The sequence below is a fragment of the Echinops telfairi genome, unplaced genomic scaffold (genome assembly GCF_000313985.2).
Source record: "Echinops telfairi isolate 266 unplaced genomic scaffold, ASM31398v2 ScPeMD7_2;HRSCAF=8, whole genome shotgun sequence".
Taxonomy (NCBI): domain Eukaryota; kingdom Metazoa; phylum Chordata; class Mammalia; order Afrosoricida; family Tenrecidae; genus Echinops; species Echinops telfairi.
The window spans coordinates 6,696,526-6,708,954 of NW_022103898.1; the positions used below are offsets into that span (position 1 = coordinate 6,696,526).

At 51.2% G+C, this 12,429-nt stretch overlaps 1 protein-coding gene across 1 annotated transcript in view; it reads left to right on the forward strand.

The window, feature by feature from the left end:
- The window catches only part of EFCAB6 (EF-hand calcium binding domain 6), a 253,365-nt gene that overhangs the window by 121,289 nt on the left and 119,647 nt on the right, over positions 1-12,429 (forward strand). Inside the window, exons 13-16 of the mRNA XM_045290796.1 lie at positions 77-139; positions 245-405; positions 3,769-3,942; positions 5,830-5,998. Coding sequence (XP_045146731.1) covers positions 77-139; positions 245-405; positions 3,769-3,942; positions 5,830-5,998 — 567 coding nt within the window. The remainder of the gene's footprint in view (positions 1-76; positions 140-244; positions 406-3,768; positions 3,943-5,829; positions 5,999-12,429) is intronic.

Here is a 12,429-nt window from a genome sequence, read left to right on the forward strand (position 1 = left end):
TCAGGTCTACTTCCACCAAAGATCCGGTGGCCTCCCATGAATTACTTCATTAACATACGTTCTTTCTCCCCATTAGATCAGGAAGAGATCCCCGCTCACTAGCACTAAAGCTAACCCTCTCTCTCTGGCCTGGAACTCAGTAAGTAACACCTGCCTTGTCCTGGGGGTGGCCTTTCTGTCACATCGGTACCACTTCCGACCACCAAGGCGCAGCTCGTTAAAGATGCTTCTGTCCGGATGGCAGGTGGAAGAGATGGTGTGTGGCGGGATCCTGCGGGACAGGCCGGCCTTCTATCAGATGGTGCGGTCCTATGACTGCGGAGACACGGGCTTCCTGAGTCAGACGACCTTCAAGAAAATCATAAGCACAGTCTGCCCGTTTTTGACGGGCGAGCATCTACGACAGTAAGTCACTCTCGGTCACGCCATCAATTCCTGTCCTGTCGCCACCTTGGGGGTTGGAACGCGAGGCCTCTTCCAGGGCTGGGAGAGTCACAGTGACGCGCTGGGCTGCGTGGTCCCAATGGTCAGTCGTTCAAAACCACTGGCAGCTCCACAGGAGAAAGACTGGGCTTCCTCCTCCTGCCAACAGTTCGTCTCAGGATCCCCCGGGGGGTGGCTATGGGGCGTCACTGACTCGGTGGTAGCATGAACAGGCACTATCGATCAAAAACCAAACGCCTGCCATCAGCTGATTAGAAGTCCTAGCAGCCCTGCAGGGCAGAGTGGAGCGGCTCCCTCGGGTTCCTGGGACTGTCAGTACTGATGGGAGCAGGCAGCCTTCTCACTCTCCCCAACCGCTTGTGGTTCACAGCCCAGTGGCCGGTCCACAGTGCCACCGCAGCTGCTCTTTGCCTGCTGCTTACTAAGTGCTGGGCTCGTGTGTTGTTGTTATGTTGTTAGGCGCCCTTGAGTCAGTTCCAGCACATAGCACCCCTGTGCACCCCAGAAAGGAACACGGCCCCCGGCCCCGCGCCAACCTCACAGTCGGTCCTATGCCTGAGCGCATGGTTGCAGCCACTGTGCCAGTCCATCTTATGGCGAGCCTTCTCCCGGCCTCATCTTCCTCAAGCACACCGAGGAACATGACCAGGAAGTGACATCAGCCGCCCCGGTTTGACCAACAGTCAGGCCGGCGGTAGATCGTTCTTTAAGCATCAGTGGATCATGAGAACACTTGGCGATTTGAGACACAGCTTGGGCTGGCCATGACTGGACTTGGCCCTCACCTTGGCTGAGAGAAGGAGAAGAAATCCAGAGGCCTGCTGACTTGACCCACTTGGGGGATCGGGGTTGCCACGGGAGACACGGGACACGGGCAAGGAGCAGTTTCGGGAGTGAAAGCTGGAAGAGCCCCACTGGACATGTCACCAGCGAGATAACAGTCATGACCCAAGGCCACTTAGAGGGACTGCTCCCTCTCTCCACCCTCCCTTGCCCAGTGCCCTCACCCTGCTCTGCCCCGTGAGCAGCTTGGCCACAGCTCTTCCCAGTTCCATTCACGTCATCCCCTGTGCCATTCCACCCAGGAGTTAGAGGGCAAGTCTTTGTGTTTCCACCTAGGAAGCTTCGGTGCCCGGCAGGTCTCAGGTCCCCATGGGCATCGAACCCATGAACGCCTGAAGCCCGAGTGCCCGGCAGCATGCCTCTTCCTAGGTGTTGAAGGGAGGAAGGAGTGAAATGGACGGAGGCAGTGATGCAAACATGGAAGCTTCTCCAATCTGCCCTTCCTCACGGAGAACAGCAGTCTTACCTGTCTCCCCGGCAAGTCGGATCATGCCCAAGCTCTCAAACCGCGGTGGCACAATGATTAAGTGCTCAGCCACTCGCCGAAACGTTGGTGATCTGAATCCCCCGGCCTCTCCGTGGGAAAAGTCCGTCTGCAAACCCATCAAGATCACCGGTTGAGCCGCCTCCTCTGGCCTGTAACCCCCACACGGGCACCCAGCGCCCGCAGCAACCAGGTGGCAGCGACAACAGCATGTATGGCCGGCGTCCAGAGCCCAGCAGAAGTATGAAGAAATAGAACCCATTTCTGAAAACCACCTGTGCGTCCCCGCAGCCAGCAGCCCAAGAAAGTCCCAGAAACTCAAGAGCACAGGTGCCCTGGGCTGCGTGTGCGCCAGTGAGATGGCGGCATCAGACACCACACAGCCTCTCTGGAAAACTCCACTGGCCCCACGTGAGAGAGTGAGGGCACAAGCGGAGAATGTCAGTGCCCACAGCAGTGACGTGGACTCCAAGACCTGATGGCCCAGCGTCAGAGCAAAACTGTACTCCCTAGCAGGCCACCTGGCCTTCCTTCAGCTGGGCCCCCGCCTGGGTTTGAACCACCAATGGTGTGTTAGTAGCCAAATGCTGGACAGTCCATGCCACACAGCAACATAACATCCTAGTGCTGCTGTGAAATACCTGTGACCTGGCCGATGCCCTGGTTGTGCCCTGGGAGCACCCCCGTGGTTGCTGCATCCATCATGTGAACCATGAAGGTACAGAGTTGGCACGCCAGCCCCCAGCAGGCCAACATTCCAGAGCCAGACTAAGGACAAGTACACTCCATTGCCTTAGAATTTTAATGGGTATGTAAATTTTTGTTTTGCTTCTCAGGCACTTATATTTACCAAGTTTGTTATAATTAGCACATACAACTCTTACAGTGTAATCTAAAAAATATTAAACAACATGTTACAAAGGAAAATAAATAAATCCTTGTCTTTCTTCAAGGTTGGGCTCACCAGACTAGCATATCCGTGGCATCCACATTTTCCTAAAGCATTTACACCTGCCACGGCCCTGATATGCAAATCTCCATCATCCCATCCTGAACTTTCTAAGGATAAAAAGCAATGTTCCTTCGCCCCATGGGAACCATTTACATGCAACAGCCGCTGCCCCTGAGCGAATCACATCCCACAGCAGCGTAGAACTGCCCCATAGGGTGTCCAGGACTGTGAATCTTTACTGGAGCAGACAGCCTCTTCTTCCTCCCATGTGTGGCTGGTGGTGTTGAACCACTGACCTTTTGGGAAGCAGCTGAGCGCTTAACTACTGTGCCACCTGAGCTCCTTTTGCCTACAATAGCCTTGCCTATTTAAATTAGACCGTGTGATGAACCTCATCAGATTTTGACACCGTGACACAGACACACACACACACACACACACACACACACACACACACACGACTTTTCTGTCAGGCCCTAAGCTCCCCTTTCCACATCTGCAATTTTCTCGTCCACCAGCCCTTCTCCCCCAAACAACCACCGACCTACTTCCTGTCACTGCGGCTCGGTTTCCATTGGAGAGGGTTTAAAAGGAAGCACCTCCCATCCTCTCTTCTCTGGCACGACATACGGTTTGTCAGTGATCCCTTCCTTTTTCACTGCTGAGTAGTATTCCCCAGGTAATCCCACCACAGTGTACACATCAGTTCATCTGCTGGTTTCCGGCTTCAGGCTACTATAAACATGGCTCCTCTCTCTATTGACACAGGCAGACCGGCATGTTGGGCAGACGGGCATGTTGGTCTCGTTTGGGCAGATAGCTTGGGGCAGAATGGCTGGGGGGTGAAGTCCGAGTGCCATCCCCTCCCCACTCCACACCCCCATGCCTGGCTTTCTTACTCAGAGGTGATTGGACCATTGTACATACATTCCTACGGGGGTTGGGGGTGAGGGGTCTGTGGCCACACATCCTCGCCAACACTTGGGAAGGTCAAGTCTCTTAGGGCCATCCTAACGGGTGCGTTTTCACTGTCTTTACCCTTCAGACTCTGCAGTAAGTTTCAGGATATTGCTTCTGGAAGAATCTGTTACAAGAAGCTGATGGCCAGCCTAGGGGGCCACAGCTGGTGCATTTCCTCTCCGGTTGCCACCCCAGCGGGTCCCCCGCCAAGTGAGTGTGTCCCAAAGGAGGATCCGCAGCGTCCCGATCTTCCCAAGAGGTAATGGAGACCCCGCAACGAGAGCTCTCCCTGTCAGGATGGCAGTGCCTGTCTGGGAATTGAGCCTCAGTAAACACTGGCCGGCCCATATTTTAACATTAAATCACTGAAATGAGAAAGGCGGTCTCTTGTCCAGACAGTGATCAGACCCATGGTGTGTTCCAGCAAGGAGAAAAAGCACACCAAGCTCACTGGCATCGAGTCGATGCTGACCCACAGTAACCCCGTAGGACAGGGCAGAACTGCCCCTCTGGGTCTCTGAGCCTGTAGCTCTTTCCAGAAGCAGAAAGCCCCATCTTTCTGCCTCGGAGCAACTGTGGTTCTGAACTACTGACCTTGTGGTCGGCAGCCCAATTTGTAACCAGGACTCAGTCTGCATGTTAACTTGAACTATGCCGAGTGCGGAGGTCTGAGCAGTCCTGGGACTTACCTGAGGCTCTCCACTTGCTTGTGCCACGCCTGCCTCACACTCAGTCTCACCCGGAAATGGAGGCTTCTTCCCGCCTTCTTAATACGCACGAGAAGAGCCCTGCCACTAAGCTGGTCCCCGTTTTCTTTATGTGGATGATAGACAACATGCTCGCCAAATTAAATCGTAACCCTAAACCATGGTTAGTGGACCTTCAACAAAAATCAGGCCAACGAATATGGGGGCTCGTATTCATTGAAAAATATAGGTTTAGTTCAATGAGAAGACCTGAGTTTAACTTCCTGGTGGATCGCTTATCATAAATCCATACGGATGCATGAAGGGTCCATCTATGTCACATCCGCTCACAAAGCTCCAAAGGCCAGAGCAGTGAGGATATGTTAATGGCATGCTAATGGCCTTCGAATAATCTGGGCCCTTCTAACTGGGAAGGAAGATGGTATTTTAAGAGGAAGGTTAGCCATCCCGTGGTATGATAGGTCCGCCTCTGAAAGGCAGTGAAGGAAGTAATGGCAAGTAAGCAGGTCGTAAAGCCGGTTTCCGTCCTCCCGGAGCACTCTGACGAGTGGGAAGAGGCTGAGAGGGGGAGCAGCAGTTTGTTCTCCCTGAGCATCTGATGGCTGATGCGGTTTTCCACACAGCAAACCAAAACTCACGGTGGGTGCCAACTCACAGCGACCGCATAGGCCACGGTAGAACTGCCCCCTGTGGATTTCTGCATCTGACGCTCTTTTCAGAAGCAGGCAGCTTCATCTTCCTCCCTCGGAGCGGCTGGTGGTTTCGAACTGCTGACGTTGTGGTTAGCAGCCCCACGCGTTACCACTATGCCACCAGGGCTCCTCTTTTCCACACATAGTGGGCCAACAGAGACTTCCAGAGAGCTGAGGACACGGTTACCCTCTGAAAACACACACACACACACACACACACACACACACACACACACACTACATTTGTCACACTTAGGTTTTCCAAAGCAAGTTGATCTCATGCACCCACTGGTCAATGGAGGCTCTCTTTCATTTGCCTGGACCCGTGGTGATTCCCTGGACCTACTTAGAGCAAAATGATTGGCCACTTCCACTTAAAGCTTTCCAATAGCTTCCAACTTTTCATTCATAAAAATGTCCCTTTTCAGCCAGTTCTGCCCAGCCAGCCTCAAGCACAGGTCACCTCCCTGACTCCGCACCTGTGGGTCCATTTCTTCCCCTGCCCCGCACCTTGGCCCCATGTTGGCCCATCAGTGTGGTCCTGACTTCCCCTTCCAGCCAGTGACTAATCAGATACGGAGTCCCTAAGTCCTCTCCCTTAGCCCTTTCAAGCGTCTGCCTCTGGGTTCAGAAAGGGAGTGGTCAGCCTCCACGTTGCGGGGGGTTCAGTAGAAAATGGGTGGGGTCTATAGGGAGCACGAGGTGTGAATGTTGGCTCTGGACTAACGTAGCTGCTTGCAATTTTAGAATCAAATCCGCCAAGGAGAAAGGCCCCTTGACCAAGAATCTGACCAAAGAAGAAGTGATTGAAAAGCTCAAAAACTATATGCAGCAGTCCAACCCGACCTTCAGGAAGCAATTCTTTGACGTCAGCAAGGAGCCCACTGCAAAGATCACGGAGCGTGACTTCAGGAAGGTAGGCCGATGGGGCTTCTCCTGTTTCTGTGCTCCCTCCCTGAAGGCATGTGCCGCCTGCGTACAAGAACCACTTACGCTAATGGTTTTTTCCAGGACGAAGGAAATCCATCCTTTGAGGCATCTTTCAACACTTGAAAAGAATTCTTTGGGCCCCAAAGGGTCTTTGACAAATTTCTCCAGAGAAGACTTTCAATCTAGGTGGGGCCTGGTGTGGCTACTTATGCTTGGAAGTGTGGCTGGGTGCTTGGCTGGTCCCCGTGGCCCTGGCAGAGCAGGTGTGAGACTAGCAGGTTGCCAAGGCCTCTCCCTGCCAGCGAGGAGTTAGTTCCCTGCTACTTGTGATAACAGAGCTGGGGCTTTGGGGCCTCGAGACAATTAAAAATCAAGTCAGACCTGGCGGGCAGCGTGGGGCACATAGAGAAGAGCTTCTTTTTACCATGTGCTTATGGGCACTGGCACCTCTTCCCCCGGCAAGGGCTGTGCTGGGGGACTGCTGCCCCGACTTGTCGCAATTCATTGAAGCCCCAGGTTGCTTAACCCTTCTGTGGCCGCCCTGTTAACTCACCATCTTCAGCTCTTTTTAAGGCCGCACTCCAGTTAACAGGTAGTGATGTCCTGCAGGCGGGCCTGTGCAGAAGAAGGCAGTGCAGTATCTTTCCAGAGAGAGAATAATTCAATTCATGCCGCCGCTCGTACTTGTCCAGTGTCTGCCCTGGGCCAGCCTTGTCACAAGCTCTTTCCTGATCTTATCTGCCAGCCCCCAAGAGCAGCAGCCCGAGGAGGAAGCCCTGGAGATAAGAACAGGGCTAGTGGCACAGTGGAGGGGGGGGGGGTAGAGAATGACTGACCCCTTCTATACCCTCCAGCAGAAATGCAACAGACCCTTCTGCTTCACAGATCGCCATGCTGTTCATAGGACAGTGTGACCACCTACAGCAGTCCTGCCTGCCCGCTGCCCCCCTGGAATCTCCACTCGGGTGTCTAGGCTCTGCAGCCACCACATTCTTCCCCCAGGGACTCTGCCTGCCATCTCTCCCCGCACTTGCTCAGACCTAAAGCCCTGGAGCCTTTCTTTCTTTCTTTTTAAAAAAGTCTTGAGTATGTTTGTCCGGGGGTTGACTAGAGAAACAAATTCATAGGCACTCGTATGTGTATAGGAAAGAGCTTTATATAAAGCAGCAATTGTATACTGAGAAAACACCCCAGTCTAGTCCAGATCAAGTCCATAAGTCTGATATTAGCCCATATATCCGATACCAGTCTATAAAGTCCTCTTCAGACTCAAGCAACACATGCAATGACGCTGAATGCAGGACGATCACAGGCCGGAAGGGGGCAAGTCTTGTGGATCCAGTGGTGTTGGAAGTATCTCAGAGCTGACAGGGGTCTCCACTTGACTCCCCCAGGTTTGAGGGTCTCGCTCCATTCAGTGGCTTAGCTCCATGTGGCTTGTCAACAGGATTTTCTTGCAGGGAGAGCAGGTGGGTCTGGCCTCCAGTGAGCTATTTATCTATGTAGCGCCTCCAAATGAGTCATCAAGCTGTGAACTGATTGACTGGCTAAACTCCACCCCATTCACTCTTAATAGTCTCAAGCTGACACCAGATGTTGTAACTACCACACTGAGTTTCCAAAACAAAGATTTTTTTATATACACATTAAAAATACTGACACTGTTTTTTGTTTGTTTTTTTACTCTCTGTTTTAGTAATCTTTATTTATTAATCATTTTATTGTGTGTGGGGGGGTGCTCTTACACATCTTATATCAATCCATCATTCGATTGTATCAAGCACACTTGTACATATGTCTCCATCATCATTTCCAAAACACTTTCTGTCTACTTGAGCCCTTGGTATCAGCTCTTCTTTTCCCCCCTCCCTCCCCCACCCTCCTGCCCTCCTCGTGAATCCTTGATCAACGATACCTTATTATCGTTATTTTGTATCTTACACTGTCCTTGGTCTCCCTTCACCCATATTTCTGTTATTCATCCCCCGGCGGTGGTGGGGTGGCTATGTAGCCAACCTTGTGATCGGTTCCCCCTTTCTTGGAGCCTTTCTTGACGCCCCTCTTGCACTCATTGACCGACTCCTGTTGGCTCTCCCCAAAATTGTTCCAGCAGCCCATGGCTTCTCACTGCCCAGCATGCTGGATGGAGCCACTGCCATCTCTTGCTGGTCTCCCAGCTCCTGCCTTGGCCCCATACAGTTATTCCCAACATGACAGTCAGAGGACTCTCCTGTCCAGTAACTCAGATTCAGCCACTCCTGCTTAGGATGCTCCAAGCACTCAAGCAAAGACCAGAGTCCTGAAACCCAGAAAGTCCTGCATCACCCAGCCTCTGATGCCAGCGCCAGGAATTGACTCGTGTTTGCCCGAGATATGTGTCAGCTTGGCTGGGCCATGGCACCCAGTGGTTTGGCAGCTACGTAAAGCTGTCGGCATTTGGCAATTATGTAATGATATAATCACCCCCATGCTGTGATCAGCCAGTCAGTTGTAGGGGGCGGGGGGAAGCAACACCCTTACTCGCATCACAGATTTCATGTGATGTGAGGGGCACTATTATCTTATGAGAAATAAAAGGAGAGAGGAGCCAGCAGAGAAGAAGGAACCCCATGCTGCCAAGAAAAATGAGCTGGAAGCAGAATATGTTCTTTGGACCCTGGGTCCCGAGGCTGAGAACCTCCTAGACTCAGGAGAAGGTTGATACCAAGACTTATGAGATAATCCAAGGGCTATAGACCCAAGATGTGGAAAGGGGACAAGGACTTCCTCTAGAGCTGACACAGGGAGAAAGCCTCTGCTGGAGCCACGCCCCACCAGGGCATTTAGCCTTCTAGACCTTAAGAGAATAAAGTTCTGTTCTCTGAAACCATCTGTTTGAGGCATTTCTGTAGCAGCAGCACTAGATGACCAAGACAGCCAATGACCACCCACGGCTTCTCTGACTTCAGCTCTTTCTTCTCCTTGGCTCGACCATGCTCAACACAGCACGCCTCTGCCCAACAGGCAGCCGCTCATCTTCAACACAGACACTCCTCCGACTTCGCCCGAGCCTTCCCTCTGCCTGGGATGCTGTTCCTCAGGTGTCTGTACTTCCCTGCCTCAGACCTTCACTCGACAGTCCTGGCCCTCCCACTGACAGGGCCACCGCCCTCCACCTCCATCTCCTTTACCCGGGTCCCCTTTTCCTGCCCAGCACCGGCTCATTGCCATAGATGCAAAGGAGGGCCAAAGAGTCCCTGGAGAATTTCCATTGTCTTTTCATTCCATTGGTCCATGAACTTTTTGAAGCCCCATTGTACATACAAAATGTCATTAAAAAAAAAATCATTATATTGGGGGTTCTTACAGCTCTTATCGCAATCCATACATCAATTGTATCAATCACATTTGTGCATATGTTGCCATCATCATTTCCAAAACATTTTATTTCTACTTGAGACCTTGGTATCAACTCCTCTTTTTTCCCCTCCCCCACCCTTGTGAACCCTTGATATTTTATAAATTATTTTTATTTACATATTTTACACCATCTGATTTCTCCCTTTACCTATGTTTCTGTTGTTCTTCCCCCTGACAGCGGCAGGGTGGGGAGTGAGGGGGTGTACATCGATTTCCCCTTTCTCTGGCTTCTCCCCCTACCTTCCCCCTACCCTCATGGTATCCCTACTCTCAATATTGGTCTTGAGGGGTTTATCTGTCCTGGAGTCCATGTGTCAAGAGCTCTTATCTGTGTCAGTGCACATGTTCTGGCCTAGCCAGATTTCTAAGCTAGAACTGGGGTCATGATAGTTGGGGAGAGGAAGCATTAAAGAACTAGAAGAATGCTGTGCGTCTCGTCAATGCAAGACTGCACCCTGGCTGGCTGATCCCTTCTTTGTGACCTTTCTGTGAGGGAAAGTCCAGCTGTCCACAGATGGCTTTGGGTCTGCATTCTGACCTCCTCCTTTGCATCAAAATGGTGGTTTGTTTGGGGTCTTCTGATGTCTAACACCTGATCCTGTTGACACCTTGTGATCACACTGGTTGGTGTGCTTCCTCCATGTGGGTTTTGTTGTTTCCCTGCTAGATGGCTGCTTGTTTAACATTAAGTCTTTAAGACCCCAGACACTATATCTTGTAAGAGTCAGGCCCCATTAGCTTATGCACCCATTTTGTCTTCAGCAATTGTGTCGGGAAGGTGAGCATCACAGAATGCCAGGTTATTAGAACAAAGTGTTCTTGCCTTGAGGGAGGGCTTGAGTAGAGGCCCAATGGTTGTCTGCTGCCTTGATACTTAATCCATGTGTTAGGCAGAGTTCTCTAGAGGAACAAAACCAGGACACTCTTGAATATATACATAGGTTTATACAGCATGAAGGAATATAACAGCTAATTAGTCCACACAGCAGTACAGAGGGCTCGGTTCAACTCACTTCCATGGGATAGTTAATATACTGGAAGTCCTTCAACTCACAGGGCTGCTTGTTCCCTTGGGCGATGCAGGCACAGTCTGCCCACAGGCAGCAAACAGCAGGGCAGGTCACCAACAGTCAGCAGCTTAGGAGCTTAGCGAAGTAGTCCCCGATGGGATATCGACCTCAAGCAGTGCAAGATGACAGGATCCACCAGCCTCAAGCTCAAGCAGTGGACACACCAGCAGCATGGCGAAACAGTCCCAAAGGAACCTCGAGCTCTAGCGAGATGATCCACGGGTTAGCTTGTCCCACAGGTGGTGTAGCTCACAAGGTGAGGCAGAGAACTAGCTAAAAAGCATGTTGGTCCAATCGCCAGAGAGCAAGAGAGAGAGGGATGGGCCTGGCCGAGCCATTTATCTCTTTGCCCTCCGATCAACTGCAACTTGATTAATCCCACATGTTCCTATGGGCCAGGTTGGCACAATAAGCCTCCCTATCACAATCTATAAATATATGTACCTCAATCCCTATCGTTCTATATTAATATATTTACATATGCGCAGGCCTAGGTTTACACCCCTTTAAATGTCTTTTGCCTCCGACTTCTTTCCTCTATTTCCTTTTCCTTTCCGCCTGTCCCACTGTCACGGTCGACCTTCAGTCGGCTGCATCGCACTTGGTCCAGCCCCACCAGGCAATGCCAGTTCTTTGTTCTTTGAGTTTACTTGTCTCCTACTAAGACAATACTTTAAAGACAGGCTCGAGTGCCTTTGTCCTGTAATGTGCCCCTGTTCTTTCACACGGAGGTGTTGTGGTTGCTGCTGTTAGGTGCTGTTGCTTCAGTTCCCATTCACAGCCACCCGAGGTGCAGCAGAAGGGAGCACCACTCAGCGCTGTGCCATCCTCACACGTGTTCTTCCAGTCGAGCCCATGGTTGCAGCCGCTGTGTCGAGCCATCTTGTCCAGGGCCTTCCTCCTTTTCGCTGCCCCTCTCCTTTATCAAGCACGATGTCCTTTTCCAGGGACTGATGTCTCCTGACAGCATGTCCAAAGTTCGTGGGTGAAGTCTTGCCATCCCTGCTTCTAAGAAGCATTCTGGCTGTCCTTCTTCCAAGAAGCACGTAGTATACAAAATAAACGTAGCCTTAATGATTATTCAATAATGAAACACATCCTACAAGTGTAGTGAAGAAATGTTCTTTCTCTGTGGACCCTTGAGCCATTGGAGAAAACCTAAAAGTAGAGAGCACCCACAGTGGGTGTTTTCAATATCAAAGCATTGTAATTATGAAATATGCCACTTTGAGAGATGGACTGACACAGAGGCTCGAGCACTGGAACAATCCCGAGGATGGTGCAGGGCCGGGCAGTGTCTGGCTCTGTTGTGTACAGACCCGACCCAAAGGCACCTAACAGCGATAACAGCAGAGCACATTAAAATTGTGTTCAAAGGGAAAACGAATGATAATCTATTAAAGTTTAGCCTAACCGTATCTGCAGTAACCCACTTTCCAATGGACTCTTGTCTGAGGGCAAGACTGTCCATGGTCTGAAGAAAGTCAATGGAGGGTTAATCCACATGAGGACCCTGGAAATGGCTGGGGCTTCCACCTTCTGCAAACCGGGTGCTCAGAATGTAAGTTCTAATACAATCCCCCTCCTCTGATCTTGGATTTTATTATGTACAACCCTTGGATCCCATGGGCTGGCGTGCTCCTTCGGTGTGGACTTAGCTGATGCCTCATTGAGATGGCAGCTTATTTTAAGACAAGCCTTTAAATCCCCAGGTGCTATTCTTGCTGATAGCTGGGCACCATCTGATTTTTTTGTCACCTCCTTTGCTATAGCACTCATATCTTCATTGATCTCCTCATTCTCATATGCTTCTCACACAGACATTCTCGTCTGACCTTCTAGTTGTTTACCTCTAGTTGCTGACTCCTCAACCAGGCAATGTGCCACTTTTGTTGCTAGATGCCATCAGATGACATGAGCCAATGAACAGCAGAAGGAAATTCTTGCC